General features: G+C 43.1%; 1 protein-coding gene across 1 annotated transcript; it reads left to right on the plus strand.

Annotated features, from left to right (window-relative positions):
* Positions 1-2,346: 2,346 nt before the first annotated feature.
* On the plus strand, positions 2,347-16,586 carry LOC138292211 (keratin, type II cytoskeletal 7-like). The gene is made up of 9 exons (XM_069230656.1): positions 2,347-2,996; positions 3,267-3,490; positions 7,241-7,301; positions 7,502-7,597; positions 8,693-8,857; positions 10,085-10,210; positions 10,311-10,531; positions 12,845-12,879; positions 15,475-16,586. Exons 1-9 carry the CDS (start codon positions 2,454-2,456, stop codon positions 15,768-15,770), a joined length of 1,767 nt encoding a protein of 588 aa, XP_069086757.1. The 5' UTR covers positions 2,347-2,453; the 3' UTR covers positions 15,771-16,586.
* The last annotated feature ends 557 nt before the right edge of the window (positions 16,587-17,143 follow it).

A 17,143-nucleotide genomic window follows, 5' to 3' on the forward strand; every position in this document is an offset into this window, starting at 1 on the left:
CAAAGGAAGGACGTATAAGAATGAGACTGCCAGGGTGGACTAGAATGAGTGAGCACTGGAATGAAGGCTCAGAGGTATGAGGCTACTCTGGAATGTGTGTGCCATGGACTCAGGAAACCCTTGAATGAGATGGCAGAGGGAGATAATGCACAGAGTGAGGGAGGGCCTACTGGGATGAGTGCTTTTTTCACAGGGTTTGGATCCAGGCAGAGTTATGGTAAGTCTACCCCCCAAAAAGGCATTAATTTAACGAGGCAGCACTGAAGAGGCAGGCCTGAGGATACACCAGAACAAGGCTGCACTGAAAGGAGGGCGCATTGAGGCAGACTACGGCAGACGAAGCTGCACTGATTAAGACAGCAATGGATTGAGAATGCACTAGAATTAATCACCACTAGGAGACTATAGCACCGAGTGATGCAGCGCTATAATTGGTGTTTCCTGGAGTAGAGCTTTGCTGGAATAATGCAGCACGGAGGAAGTCTCCTCTAGAACAAGTTAGCACTGAAATGGGAGTGTAGAGCTATAACGAGCAAGTCTGCACCGAAATGAGGCAGCACTGGAGAAAGACTGCACTGGAATGAGGCGGTACTCAGTAACACTGCACGAACTGAGGCAGAACTGGAAGGAGGCAGCGTTACAATCACGCACTACTGAGTAAACTGACACTCTTAAAAGAGTGAGTGAAACCTCCTTCTACAATCCAAAAGAGGCACTAGTCTGAAATGTGGTTGAATCAAGAAGGTTGCAATGAGTGAGGAAGCACGGCAAGGGGGCAGCGCTGGAAAGAGTCAGCGAGGGTGGATGAGGCACTAGAACAAGGAACCATTGGTTGCAGCTACACACCTATGATGCTTCCCTGGAAAAGGCTACATGGCTAAAGCGCACCCTGTAGGGTGCACTGAAAGCCCCCCTAAAGCAGCATTAGACTGCAATGGTGGTGACAAGAGGCAGCACTAGAATACCACTGCACTGCAATCAGGCCATACCTTTAACTGGGGTAGCACAAGAACACGTACTGCCCAACAGTCCTCGAATGAGGCAGCACAGGATCGGGGCAACACTGAGCGAAGTGGCGCTTAAATAAGAGTGCCCGTGAGGAGGTGCATCAAAATGAGGCTTGTGTGGATAAATGTGCCTCGAGGACAGCAGCACAAGAGTGTGGCCCGTGGCCCGTCGGCTAACAAGCGGCACTGGAATGAGGCAGAGTGGTCATATTCAGACACAGCGCTGAATGACTCTGCCGAGGAATGAGGCCTCAATGAATTGATACTGAATATTAAATTAGGAGGCTGCAACTGAACGGAGTCAGCAGTGCGCGGGATTGGCTTGGAACGAAGCAGCACGAGAGTTAGGGGAAAAAACTGGGGCTACAAAAGGATTTCCACGAAAAATTATGAAGTAGGATAAAACTTCACTGTGTAAGGTTGCACTGGAAGGAGGCAGCAACGAATTAAGCTGTCCAGAATGAGGCAGCTCTGAAATACTGGTGCAGTAACATAACGTTCTGAAGCGAGACAGCACTGCAGTGAAACAGCGCTAGAAGGCGTCGGCCCTGGAATGAGGCTGCCTCCGTGTTTCTGCACTAGAACGGACATGCCCTCAGTGCACCTGCGCGAGGATGAGGCTTTACATTGACACTGCTTGACGAGAACGACGGTGGAGCAAGTGACACAGCACTGGAAGAGGCGCCACTGCAACTGCACAGCACTGAAAGGAAGCTGCCCCGAAACAAAGCAGCTTTTCATGAGTCACCCAGTAACTGCAACAATGCAGGGGGAGATTGATAATGAATGAGGCCACCCTGGAACCAGAAAGCATTGCGTGAGGCTGCATCAGAATGCTCGAACAATGTGAAATGTTTCCCCAGTTTACAAGAACGTTTGATTACATCAAATTACAATAGTGAAAATATAGAAAATACAAAACTGGCAGAACTCATTAATTTACGAAGCAAACTGTTCCAGCTTTACATTCATTTAACTAATGGCGCCTCCGATCCCACTCCAAAAAGTGTCTAAAAGTTAAAGGAAAATAATTGCATGTCATTTGCAAGGGTGATGTGTGATCCACATTGTCAATAGAAGCGATGAAATAAAACATCTGAAACGTGAAGCAGACGTTATTTCATTTGCGCTAAAGTGATACATGTAAAACACACGTACTGTAAATCAAACCCACAGAAAATTTAAAAAAAGAGAGAAAAAGGAATTCATATTTTGATAGGTGTGCTAAAGCAGTGAAAGGTGACAGGTTGCTGCAGGCCATACCAAGCCCACAAGTGAAAGCTGAGCTCTTAATGCAGGAGGCCAAACCCAGTCCACTTAGAAGATAAAAGGGGCCAGCCCAGGCTCCCTGACCAGAGGGGGTTCACTCGCTCTCCTTCACGCTTCCCTCTGTTTCTTGCTTTTTCCCTTTTCTCCGTTTCAGTCCATTAGCACTGCAGCTCCAGAATGAGTTTTCAAGGCTTCAGTGCGCGATCTTTTGGTGGTCAGGGCTTCTCTGGCTCGAGCAGTCGAGTTGCTCGCTCTTCTGGAGCTGGTGGTGGTGCGCGGGGGATGAACAGCAGCATGAGCGTCCATCTAGGAGGCACCAGAAGCATTTCCTTTGGTGGAGGCACCAGAGCAAGCTCGGGGTCTAGCATGGGTGGGGGGAGCTTTGCTGCTATGTCAGGGGGTGGTGGATTCGGCAGTGGAGCCGGGTATGGTGGATTCGGTGGGGGCTCTGGTGGGGCTGGAGGCTTTGGTGGATTTGGTGGCCGATCTGGTGGTGGAGCAGGGTTTGGTGGTGGATCAGGGTTTGGTGGTGGAGCAGGGTTTGGTGGGGGAGCAGGGTTTTCTGGGGGCGCACCAGCAAGAATCGAACCCGTTCACGTCGACCCAAACCTCTTGGTTCCTCTGGATTTTACCATTGACCCCAGTATTTCAGAACAAAAAGTACAGGAGCGGGAACAAATCAAGACTCTCAACAACAAATTTGCATCTTTCATTGACAAGGTAAGGCTTGATAAACGATTACTGTTTTTATATTTTTACAAACACAGTCCTGCATTTGGTATTGTTTGCATTCGTTCTATGGTTTTAGTTTAGTAATATTTGGAGTAATTCCTTTTTTTCTGCTTCTATCATGTCAGGTACTGTTTTTTCTGCTGCCAATCATTAAACCCATAGCTGCCTATGCCAGCAAACATTTTTTGGTTGTTGTAGATGCTCTGCCTATACAAAAAACGCATGTGATCATTTTCAAACGTGTGCGTTGGGTCGCAGGTTCGATTCTTGGAGCAACAGAACAAGGTGCTGGAGACCAAATGGAGCCTCCTGCAGGAACAGGGAGGAGCGACGAGCGGATCCCGCAAGAGCAGCATCGAGCCCCTCTTCGAGGCTTATATCGGCAACCTGAGGCGGCAGCTGGAGGCACTGATCGGTGACAAGGGTCGCCTGGATGGGGAGCTGAGAAACATGCAGGGCATGGTGGAAGACTTCAAGAACAAGTAAGTGTGCCGCGCATTGGAGGCAGGCTACCCAGACACACGCAGAGGGCCCCGCATTGAAAATGTCTCGTCATTTCACATTCTAAGCAGTTTCTAATTTTCGAGCACCCACGAATTCAAATTTCCATTATTTCACCCGTCCCATGTGAATAAGATGACAATGGGGCCACAGTACACGGGGCTTTCTTTTCACATGCCATGCTTATCATGTATGTACGCGAGTACAGAATGTAGCGGCTCCATCCTCTTCAGTGGTGACGCAGGACGCTGTTGGCGCTATAACGCAGAAGGGAACCGTGAGGGCGGGTGCAGCACTAAGCGCCCCAGGCCTCCAGCTTTTATTTGAGATACAGGCACATGAACGAGAGAACACGACAGGGTAGAAGGGTGTGAATCCTGCGGGGAACGAGAAAACAAGAATACACTCAAAGATGAATGCACGTCATGCGTTTGCGTTGTGCGTGAGATGGGGCACGTTGTTTCCTTGAAAGCACAGCTGGAGGTACTGGGGCTGTGCTAGGGGTGCACTTTGACTTATTAGCTTATTATGGTTCTTATGAAGTGAGTACCACGGCTCCACTCTTGAGAATTGCAAAAAAAAGTAGTTTTGATAAAGTGGAGGGACATGATGCATTCTGTCATACAGAGGAGTGCTGAGGCTGGAGAGAAGTTTTTCTTATCAGAGGGAAGTTGGTATTAAGGTGTTCAGTGAAGTTTTGAATAATCTACAAAATATTGGTTGAAGGGTGTGCTGGGCGGAATGGGGGAACTCAGGGCCTCTTATGAGCAAGGCATATATTTAACAGTTGGCAAGCCTGGTGCGTATTGCTATATACGTTTATTCGATGGATTATGAGCTTGTGGTTCCTTCTGTGAGAGAAAGGAGTGCTGGACATGGTGAGACATGATGGCTTCTCAGTTGAAGGGTGTGTGATGCAGCTGATGCCTTATGGTTCCTTTCTGTGAGTGAAGGCTGCTGGTTGGGAGAGTTTGGCAAGGTTACTTCTGAGTAGTGAGAAGGGTGTGGTAGAGGGATGTAGCATCTTGTGTGGAAGAAAAGTGTGCTGGGTATGCAGTGAGAAACAGGAGGACTTTTGAGAAAGAGGGTGTGTTGTGGGGAGCTAGGGAAATGTGACGCCATTTGTGAGTGATAACTCTATTGGTAAGATGTGTAATATGTGGTGCCTTCTGTGGGGTAAACAAGCATGAGGTGAGAGATTGGTATGGTGATAAAATGGACGGATGCAGTGATTCTGTGAGAGATGAATTTGTTGAGTGATTTAGAGGGGTGTAGTGTCTTCTGTGAGAGAACAGTGTACGGAACAGTGAATTCTGTGAGGAAGTGGTGTGTGAGGAGAGTGTTATGGTCTGGAGCCTTCTCGGAGATTGTTAGGGCATAGGTTTCTGTGTGAGAGAGGTATGTTGGATGACATACAGGGGCATGGTCCTTTCTATGAGTGATGTTTGTTGAGGACCGAAACATTCCACGAGGAAGTGGTGTGTTGGATAAAGTGTCATGGCTTTGAGCTGTGCTTTTGGACATAGATTTGTAAAAGGGTGTGCCTGTTGGAGGAGAAGAGCATGAACCGTTCTGTGAGAAAATGGTATTTCAGATTAGATGAAGGCACCTATCTACTTTTGTGAAGAAATTATGTTTTGGGTGAAGTTGAACATGCTGGCTGCATACAAGGGAAGGAGTATTCTGGGTGGACTGATAAGATGATGTGTTCCTTTTTTGAAGGATCAGTGATGGGCGGAGTGGATGCGTGCTGTTGTTTATAGTCAGCTATGATTTGTTTTGTGTCTATTTGAGGGAAGGGAGATTTGGTAGTAAGGTGTTTTAGTAGAGTACAAGGGTGCCATTCCTTAATTCAAACAATGGAAAAAAGTGTGCTCAAGGTTTCGTGGAGAAGAGTAATCTGGGAGATAGTATTTAATGATAGTGTTTAGAAGAGTAAAGATGTGTGATTTCTTTTTAGAGAGTTTGAATGGTAAATAGTGAATTTGACACAGTGGAGGATGTGATGCCTTTGTAAAATATGTGGAAGTTGAAATATTGGTAAAGGGACAAAGGGCCTTCATTTAGAGTTTGGAAAATGGGATACTGTGTCAAAAACTTGGCTGATATTCCATCTGCAACATTACATGTGCATTATAGCCTGTGTCGCTTGCAATAAGGCAGATGGGATATCAGCCACATAAGTGACGAAGTAACCCTTCCATCAAACTCTAAATAAGGCCCTAAGTTTGATGACCTGTTTGACAGGATGGTGAAAGGCATATTGGCAGAAATGTAGAGCATGCCATCTGTTGAAATAGACATTTGCAGAATATATTTAGGACTGGTGTCCCTTCTACCCAAGGTGTGTATGAGAGCGTATCTAAAAAAAGAACTGTGTTCTCAACAAAGTTTGCAAATAGTGCTTTCTACTCAATTATAGCTAAATGGATATTTGGGGAGAGCAGTGCCTTCTGTGCAAAGATTGGTCGACATATTTACACATCACTGTGCCCTCTTTGCAAAGGATGAAGATGAGCAATTTGGAATTTGAGGTACCTTATTTATGAAGTTTGTAGATGGGGAATTTTTGTGGAATGAAGAGGTTTCTATGAGAGATTGGTGCAAAGGATTGGTACGACGGTGTATTTAGTGAATGTAGTGACTTTTCTGAGACATTGATGAAGGCCATATCAAGTGAAAAAAAGCACATTTGGTGGAATAGTAATTAAAGGTTAACCTGGGTGTAATGAAGGTGTGTGCCTGGATCTGTATACTAATGTCTGAAGGCATACTGAGAAGGCACACAACCTTCTGTGAGTGAATGGAGGGGATGAAATTAGGGAGAAAGTGCTATTCTGGTAGTCTTGATCTAGTGGAGATAAACTAGTTGTAGCATTTCTTTACTTCTCTAGTCCAGTGTCTCTGTGCTTGGAACTCCAATATGATATATTACGTTTTGATGACTTAAGAGCAGTAGTACCAGTGTCAAGTGATGGCTGATTCTGGTGATCTGTTGAGAAATAGCACTAGGCACATTGATGAGACATTGATATTAGAATGGAAGGTCAATAGATGGATCAGTCAGTATGCTCAAAACAAGTTCTCAAGAAGTTACAAAGACCTGCTTTCCATGACTCATTATAATGCCCCACAGCAATACCTAATTGTACGTTCAGTAGCAATAGCAGTTGTCTAAACCAGTGCTGCTCCAAGCACACATTCTCATATTATATTAATGAATGTTCTTGTATACATTATTATTACTATTGGTGTAATTGTACTTCTCCCTTGATTTGAGCTCTGGCCTGTAACTCTTGACACACGACTTGATTGGCAGGCAATTATCGCATGATAATGCCATCTAGAAGTTTTTTTGTTTAATTTAGATTAGAAACTAGTAGGAATGAAATACATTGCAAAATATATTTGGTCAGTGCCATGCTATTGGCGAACTCCAAAACTATAATTTTCCTTACAGAAGTTATCTAGAGATTTGCAACTTTAGAAAGGGTGGTACTGTGGGGAAGTTTTTTTACATTTATTTGGGGATCAACTGGGCCTGCACATGATTGCAGACAAAGAAGAAGCTGCAGAGAAATTGTGTTAGGCAGTTAAGTTTGTACCCGGTGCTTAAGGAAAGGCATTCTATCTCTGCAAGCAAAACAGCTTCAAGTCACACTTTAAAATGTAAACTAGTGACAGGGGATAAATGTGGCCTAAAATATGTCACTTCACTTCTCTAAAAACAGGTATGAAGAAGAAATCAATAGGCGCACAGCTGCAGAAAATGACTTTGTTGTGCTTAAAAAGGTAAGACACTTTTTTTAAACGATAGAAAAAATAACTTTACTTTTGTTAGTGACTGCAGCATTTGGAATAGGACCACTAACTATGGTGGTGGGAAGTTTTCTTACATTATGTCATTGTCAATATTACTAATTGTAATACCTTTCAGTAAAATGTTAACTTGTTATCTGTAACTGGATCTTAATTTCTGGGTCAATTTTCAGGATGTGGATGCCGCTTACATGAATAAGGTGGAGCTTGAAGCCAGGGTTGATGCATTGACAGATGAGATCAACTTCCTTAGGAGTCTGTATGATGCGGTAATTATAATTTTCATTACCCATGGGCCAATTTTTTTTCCATGCCATGGCACCATTTAGCGTTTCGTAATGTGGCAATGTTCCAAATTCCAAATATTCCACTCAGTGGTAAATATATTTTATCAACTGCGGGTGCAGTCACCATATTTTGCATAGCTGATATTTGTTTATTTATTCATATACTGCCAGAAGTGCAAATGCCCCCAAAAGTATTGTTTGGTAAATCCCTATGTCAATAACAATCAGGCTCAACTTAAACACAAAGTCAGTTTTTTCCCCAAAAAGACAGTTATACCTATAGTGTCAATTTGTCCCCTATTATGTCAACATCCAAACGTTCAGAATTTTTTCAACACAAAAATTAAATAGAAAAAAAGCTGTTCACATAATATTGGAGCGATGTTTGTTTTCATTGAAGTACTTCTTGGTCCGCTTAGGTGCTCTACAATAGTATAAAGATCCCTCCCCTTCATTGACATAGTGGTAAGCAATATAGCACCAATGGTCTTTTACCTCAGCAGAGGCCATTATGGCCCTGGGGCCCAAAGATGCAGTAATGCCCATTGCATGCAACAATTGAGTAAGTAGACTTCCTTTCAGATGAGTGGGTCACAATCCTTCCTTAAGATGATACAGTACAGTCGAGGGAATCATACACAAATCAGGATCTCTCACCTTTTGATATGATGCAAGTGAACTTCCACATCCTTTTTTGCAATATTGTTTTTTTTGTTTTGTTCATTTAACCGATTATGGAAATTTTCAATTTTGGTGTGATAACTCCAGCAGGTTTTCTTCATGCAAACACACTTGTACTGAGATGCCCATGGTTATCCATATTTTCGAGTCCACCTTACATAGGCAACACCCTAATATAGCAAATCCATGAAAATAATTGTACCACTGTTGAATGTCTCCCTGGGCACATTCTAGACTCTTGTTCTGTTTGGTTATGTTTTCTAACTGGAGACACAGTTTCAATACACTGACCTAATTTCTAGGATTCCAACTTTACTCAAAAGGAAGGTTAGGAATTAAAAGAGGAGATATATAACTCATATATATATAACTCAGAACTCTGGTGTTATTTTGCAGGAACTCGCTCAGGTGCAAGGAGACGTTGCTGACACTGCAGTCATTCTCTCAATGGACAACAATCGTGCCCTGGATCTGAACAGCATCATTGCTGAAGTCAAATCTCAGTATGAGGACATTGCAAGAAGGAGCAAAGAGGACGCTGAACGAGCTTTCCAACAAAAGGTGAGAATTGTAGAAGAAGTACCTCAGAAAGGACAGTTGGAACTCAGTTACATTCTTTCCATTCCTGTTTTTAAAAAGGCCTTGACTAGTGCAGGGAGGGGTCACAAGTACCAAAAGTTCTGTTTGTGTTAGATATGATGACAGAGGGCACCCAAGATATGTGGGGCTTGAGAGGTAATCAGTTATGTGGATGATTATCAGATCCACACTGTCTGTGTGTGGTCACAGATGTGACACAGACTAAGGCCCAGATTTACTACAGCTTTGTCCGGTGGTAAAGTCACGCAAAGTAAAGCTTTGGTATATATTTTCTAGCACTAAAAGTATGATCTGCTAAAAAGATGCTCTTTTTTCAGTGCATAAAGTCCTTTGCATATAAACTATGCTATTGGCTTGATTCACTCCTTGTCATTGTTATTACGTTATGATCTAAGATCACTCGTATGTAGCTATCGCACTAGCATTATTCACAACAACAGAATGTGGAAATACGCTTAAAAATGGGTAAGCTGATTAATGTGTTGAGTTTGATGTTGTATTCTAAAGAGTACATATTGCACTTCTGAATTTACTTCTTTTAAACTAAAAGTGTAATTTCCCAGTAGGAGTTGTAGAAAGAAACAGTGCTCCTCAGAACACGTTTACCTCCTACTGTTAGGACTGGTTTTGCCAGCTTTGAGGCTAAAGATTGCAATGGAGCACCAGAGGTTGCATGGAGCAAGTCTGGAGTCACAACTGTGACCTCTAACAGCCACTAGATGATGTCTATGGTATTACTGTAGGAAATCGAACCTTATCTGTGCCTTTAGCATCTGGGAAAAAGGTGGCTTAGACTTTTATCAAAATGTGATTCTTGAACAAAGGAATATAAAATTAAATACACTGTTCCATATTTCGGCTAAAGATTGAGCAACCACACATCTACCATGGCATTACAAAGTGTTTTTCAGCACACTCCCGAGTGTCTTGAAAATCCCACTTCTCTATTGTTACGGATTGGGAATAGTTTGCAAGATCACCTTTATCACTTCAACTAGTCCAATAGTCTTTTTTCCAATTGTGTTGACCCAAGCTTCCTTTATTGTATTTCCTATAACTCAATATCAAATATTCATTGTAAGTAGCATCAATTATTTTATGGTATCAGAAACATAAACTCCGATAACCCTCGTTCATACTTCTGCAGGAAGCATTTTTATTTATCGCTTCTTTTTTCCTGTCTGTTAGTTTGATGAGATGAAGTTGAATGCTGACGCACAAGGAGGCAACCTCAAGTCCACCAAGAACGAGATCTCTGAACTGAACCGCATGATCCAGAGACTGAAGGCTGAGATTGAAAATGTGAAAAAACAGGTGCGTCCATTCTCTTCATACAAAATTCATCACATGAATCCAAATATACCTTGTAATGGCAACATTGAAGCTAACTGCCCCATTTGACTTCCATACACAGTGCGCCAATCTCCAGACTGCCATTGCCGAGGCTGAGGAGAGGGGCGAGCTTGCTTTGAATGATGCAAGAATGAAGCTCAGTGAGCTGGAAGCCGCCTTGCAGAAGGCCAAGGAGGACATGGCGCGCCAGCTGCGAGAGTACCAGGAGCTGATGAATGTTAAACTGGCTCTGGACATTGAGATCGCCACCTACAGGACCCTGCTGGAAGGAGAGGAGGGCAGGTGGGTGTTACATACAGTGTATGAGAGAATTCTGTACTTGTGGGGCCCAGGAAAGTTGCTGATAGTCAAAGAGTTCATTTTCAGCAGTTGTTCTTCGGGATGAGATGTGAGCACACAATGATCAGTCAAATCATAAAGCAAAGCCAGGAATGTTCAAGCAAGGCATTACCCGGATGTGCTTTTAAAATGTATGATATATCTTCCATAGAGACACAACTAACTTACCAGTCTCAAGTGTGGTACGTAATGAGATGCAAGTCCAAGGTAGCAGGTAGCCTGGCACCCCAGATGTGTTACCCTTTAGATCCAAGGATCCAGTATTCCCATCCCAGCATTCTGCAGCTACTGGAGATGACACCATGATGGGGACTCAGGGCTGCAGTCAGCCTGATACTCAAAAAGATAACACCACAATGAAGGAAACGCTGCATGCAGGGTGCTGTTCAGAGATATAAATTTATTTCCCAGGAATAATTCTGGCATAACTAGCACTTGTTGCCTAGCTCATGTCTGAATTGAAGCTTTGAGAGTGCTACACATGGTACATGTTCATTTTGCTTATTCCACATTCACGTAGATTGTTTTTATCAATGTGTTAGGAGTAACTGTGGAATGGAGAATGCACATCCCATGTTCTGCATCTTTCTGCATGGATAGTACTTTACTAGTATATATGTACCTATTGGCTTTATCAGAACCAGGGCATTTGAGTGGGCAAAGTAGGGCATCAATGCTGGATTGATGCTTTTATTGGAATGCCATCTGCCTAAAATGGATGTCTCCCTCCACTCACACGTTGTTATTAAGAATTATATTTATTTGATACAGTATGAGTCTCTAAGCTTCTGAGGATTTTGGTTTTATTCACAGTCAGTATTTAGGGCAAATCTAAGCCAGGCTACAGATGTCATGCATTATCAGCCAAGCACAGAGAATTCACTGCTTCAAGACGCTTGTTACTCACAAACAAAACATTAAGACACAAGAACAGTACCATCCATCTAGTTGAGTAGGCATACAACCCAGGCATATTACTACTACTACTACTACTACTACTACTACTACTATTAATAATAATAATAATAATTAAAAAAAACAACAACACCTCCCTAAGCAGCAACAACTTTCAGACACGTCACAACATAGGAAATCCGGGACGTTAAGTGGCCTGGCACGCCCAGGCGTATTACTGCAAAAACACAAGTAATCCAACCTTTGTGGATGCCGTGGCTCACAGACATGTTCAGAGACTGACAGAGGCAGTCAAGGAGTAAGATATAGTGGCATGGTCAGGCATACTACCGCAGGCACGAGTAACAGAGTTTGTGTACAGCCTGTCACTCGCGGACATTTTCCCAGACAGACACAGGCAAACTAGGATCTCTGGAAACATTACAACCCAGTTGTAATGTTATTCGGATAAAAAGTCTCAAACCATCAAGCAGCCTCACAATCTTGGTACCATCCAAGGAATTTAATGCACCCAACAACCGTTTTTAGAGAAGGCGCTACCATAAAGACATAGCAAATATCAATACCAACTAGTTTATTCTTCAAAGGAATGCCATCGAGCATACACAGTGGCAACGAGAGCCATGGGACCTACCGACAGTGTAGGAGGTGCAGTGGGCTCAAGTCCTAAATGTGGCTGTCTTTTACAACTCAACCTGCGCTTACTGGAGCCCAATTTCCTAACTTGCATTAGGGCCCACGGCACCGTTGCTACGCCACTGCTGACAACCAGTTTCAATTTATGTGTCCCTTTGTAGCATTATGTAGCATTAAGCTTGACCTATCCCACATTACATCCTCTAACAATGTTATCCTCTATGACCTGATGGTAAGAGGGCTGTTCCACCTAGTAAGTCCCTCACATAGGTTTAAAGATTTCTGATACGGTTCTTTATAGGTACGTTATTCGATAGGGGCATAGATGAAATACACAAACCAATATGATTCTTCATGCAAATGATCTTACAGTGACATCTGAAACCTAAAATCACAGAGTGGAGGAATATTAGAGCCACATAAAGCTTGTTCTGGCATTTTAATTTATGGTGCAGTTTTTGACACATTCTGCACAAATAATTAGTCTTAGTCATTTCTCAATCATGATCTTACAAAGCCTTTTATCGATAAGGATATAGCAACTTTATGATGGTAGTTCTACTATTTATATTATAAATTCTGCATGCTTCCAGCAAATTACAACTTCATTGGTGTACATGTTTAAAATGATGTGGAGTATGCACCAGGATATATGTTAATTTGTTCTTCTCGCTTATATCACACATTTCTTCTTTTTCATTACAGAATGGATGGTGCAATTCAAAGTCAAGTCACCATGAGTAAGTAACCAAAATATTCTGGTTGTTCAATAATATTTGGTATTGTGGAAGATTGCATCATGTATTACAAACACCATCGCTACTCGTGAGAATTCCTTGAACTATGTCAAAAACACGACTTGACTTTTATTGAATACAATCGGGGTCTCGATATGCTTTCCAAAAAAATATTAGTGGAGACCACTAAAAGCCTCTCTCTGCTTTTTCTCCGATCCTTGGGTTGTTAGTTCATATTAGCCTGTTCTCTTGTGAGTAGAGTAAACGTCATTGCCACTAGCGTCCTAGGTACTTGTACATTACTGCGCTGCAGTTTGGGAACCAGACATTCTTATTTGGGTCTTGACCCTCCAAAGGGTAGTGTGGCCGAGCAAGCTTATTCTGTGACTCTTGTTCGAAGGCGTGAGGGAATGCACCTAGTATAACCCAATGCTCTTGCTGAAAGTAAGTGAAAAAAGTGTGCAATAAAAGAATTGGAGACAGAGAACCACATGTGGGAAGGAGCCTAGTAATCCCAGGATCTGCATGTGTTCACCGTGCTGGGATCAATAACTGGTGATGGCAGGTAACAGGAGTGGAAATGGAGCAAGTGTTGGTAACTCTGGCCAAGTTATCTCCTCAACAAGTGACAAGTCATCTCGTAATGAGTCCTTGGAGTGATGAGAGTCTGGAACTCAGGTAGTATAGGGCATAAAAATAGCACTCAGTAAAATATACTATTCAGTCACATACAGTAAAAAATGAAGACAAATACATTGCCCAAAGGCCCTAGCATCTTAATGGACTGGGAGATAGCCGCAGTCCATGAAGATGGTCCTTACATAGTAAGATAATATAGTTTGCAACAGCATATGACTCTTTGAAATAGGGTGAACTGATGGAAGAAAGACTGTGACTTAGCAGCTGTCCTCCGAAAGCTTTCAGCCTCGGTCATTTTTCTAGAACTGTGTTTACCCTCTTCAGCCAGTCAGTCAAAATTATCTTTAATCGGTTAATTAAAGCCATAAAAGACCCTCTCCTGTCAATGGAACAAAGTTATCAGAGAAAAGTATATAAATCTATCAGATATACTATGAATCACTAGGTCTGCCCTGTTGATGTGTGTCCCTACGATGGGACCAGAACTAGAAAACTTTGGTCTCAGCCTTGGAGTACACATCAGCATGGCATGCCAAAGGGAATTCATGGAACTGGCTATTAAGAGTCAGTTCTTATGCTTATAAGCAGTGCTTTAAATACGTTGGCACTGTCAAGTAATGAGCACCTGAATTTCTTTATTTAGAGAGGGAGACTGCCTGCATTTTTCAACAAATGTGAAATACTTTTAATTGGAGAGTACTTGCAGTCCTCAGAAGCAAGAAGATACTCTGGTATAGGGTATCAGTACTTCTGTTTTTCCATTTCAAGCACTGCATATAAGTTGGGAAATCAGAACCAATTAAAATGTGTGATGCATTCAAATATGATAATGCTGGCCACTAAGCCTTGTCACAACTTAAAATGAGACTAGACAGTTACCAAAAGGGTGAAGGCAATGTTTGCTTGAAGAGAGAAAGCCCAGATTCTTAATGGGATGTCTCTGAATGGATTCATGCTTTTAGATTTAAACTCGGGGTGGGGGGGCGCTGGCCACCAAGATGTGGATTGAGCGCCACACAACTCAGACAGCCGAGGATAAAGTGCATGTCATCCATTTCCAGAAAGGGTTGAATGCAGGTCTGCCTGGGCAGTCAAACTGGTTCAGGTCTGTCTTTTGTTTTGTGGCAGGGCTCTGCCCTTGATGCTTTCTTCTAGAATTTAGACAATGGTGAAACTGCTAAGCGACCGTAAAGGTACAGCCCAAGGCTGCTCCGAGGTCAAGGAAGGCAGGTTTGCTTTATCTCTGTTCAGGGAATCACCTTTTAGGTATAGGAGTGATGTGTCCTTGTAGAGGAAACTAGTCAGACTTGAAAATGTGCCCATGTGTCTTTCTGAGAGGGAAGTTAATAGCTGGGGTATGAGATGATTTGTGCAACTGGTTCAAATAAAATATTAAGTATATATTATGTGACAAAATAAGCCAAAATGGTGTAAAACACCCTCTAACAAGTAATTGAGCGGAAACAAATCATACATTTGATGTAAATGCTCGTCAGTGGCAGGGAGCTTTGCATGAATATGGGTTGTCCCACTCAAGCCATCCACTACCTGCATGGACAGTGGTCAAAGGTGCACTGCAGTCATCAGCAAGCAGGCCCACCTTCATCAAGTGGCCCTCCAAGGGGATTTCCCTACAGAAACGTTTGAACACAAATAGATCAAATAGTGCATTTTCCAGTCCAAATTTCAGTTAAATCAATAGTTCAATTGGTCTTGAGATTTGAACACATCCTCAATGATGTGCCTCAGATGTAAGACTTTGGGAGTACTATGAGTTAAAGAAACATCAGTTGTGTTACCGCCTTTCCCTTGTGTCATCAGACATGCACCTAGTGACCAAGCACATCTAAGCATTCAGTAAAAAGATGAAGAAACGCTGTCTGGTTGGGGCTGTTTACATGGCAGGAAAGGGATCCAGTTCAGAACGTTCATGGTCACTTTTTGTTTTGCTTTTTGCAGCGATGGTCAGTGGAGCCTCAGGCTCCGGGGGCGGACAAGGACAGAGCTTTGGAGGCGGAAGCGGCTTTGGAGGCGGAAGCGGTTTTGGCGGAAGCGGTTTTGGAGGCGGAAGCGGTTTTGGAGGTGGCAGTTTTGGAGGCGGAAGCAGTTTTGGAAGCGGGCAAGCTCAGAGCTTTGGAGCAGGCTCTAGTTTCGGAGGCGCTGCTGGAGGAGGAAGCAGTTTCGGGGCAAGCGATGGAAGGAAATCGGCAATTATTCAAACAACCTCCCACCGCGTTTCAAGCGTCCGTCGTTAGAAGCCGTTACATCTGAAGGGAAGAGTTTCTCATAATGCTGGAAGTAGCATTGCTTACCCAATGGTACACATGCAAGAGTCTCTGGTGTCCCAGGCAAAGTCTAGAAAGCATTATTAGAAATCTCACTTCATTATACATTTGCTTGTATGATATGGGTTTCAAGACGTCTGTCCAGTGATTCTGAAATGTTTCCTAAAATGCTAGAGCACTATTTCGGCCACGTTGTACATAAGCATCCTCAAAAAGTCTATTCACTACTCCGAGTGCTTGCGAAAAGAAGCATTCTTCTAAGATAGACACTGCCTCGGTGCAATGTGAGATGCACACCCTACGTTCTGTAATATCAAGCCACCGGCAAATTATATTGGAACTCTCAGTACTCCACTTTCTGCACTTTCTGTCTCTTGCTTTCTGCTGTAGCTCTTACAGTTCCCACAGTTTGGGACTTCGGCGTCTCACTCTCTACTCACGGGTTCACTGTGCTTGATGAAACATCAACCACGAAACGCTTTATGTTATAAACGGATGTGGAAATACCCGGTACTTTCACGGAAGTCAAATAACCTCATCTCACCTGGGGTTAGTGAAAGTACAAATCCATGTTAAAGCTGGTCCTTTCCAAAGAATCCTCCCGCATTATGTGTTCCGAACCCGCACGGTATGCCTATGCAATGAGGCAAATGCATGTACTGTCAATGTAGTTCTCATTCTTTAACAGTGAACGCACTGCCATGAACGGAGATGTGCCTAGAGTGAAAATGCATCAATTTGTGATTGTTTTTCTCTGAAGGTATTAAATAAAGGTCCACAAACGAGTGTCTGACTGCTTTGTGGTTGCAATGTGTTAATCCTTTCGTGTGTTTAACCTATCCTTATAAATTAGCTAACGGACATTGCATGTTCTCTTTTGTGCGACTTATTTTCAGTATGTGTTTGGCTTGGTGAAGTGATCCTGGTAAGCAGACAATCATGGGACTGGCTCTGAAATCTCTGTCACTTTCGGGGCTGTAGTGTACCCGCAACATGGGTTGATTTTGTTAGACTGACAGTCAGAAAATGAGTTCCAGTAGTGACAGGAATGTCTTTCCCATCGCATTAATAGCACTAACAACAAGGCAACAACAGCACAACTTGTGGCTGGAGACAGATTCTCACCTCTTTCAGCTCTGAATTCAGCAAACATAGGGAGGGGAGTAACTGACTGTGCCTAGTGCTCCGAGCGCCATAAGCCACAGCCCCTGCGCCTTCTCACAGATAATCTCAATTCAACAAGGGAGATAAAGAAGCAGCACTTACAGCCTTTGTAGCAACATAAGAGGATCCTATTTAGTAAAGTTCTCTTCAGTGAAGGGCAGGAGGAATGCCACAGGGCA

Source organism: Pleurodeles waltl, chromosome 4_2, assembly GCF_031143425.1.
Source record: "Pleurodeles waltl isolate 20211129_DDA chromosome 4_2, aPleWal1.hap1.20221129, whole genome shotgun sequence".
NCBI lineage: Eukaryota > Metazoa > Chordata > Amphibia > Caudata > Salamandridae > Pleurodeles > Pleurodeles waltl.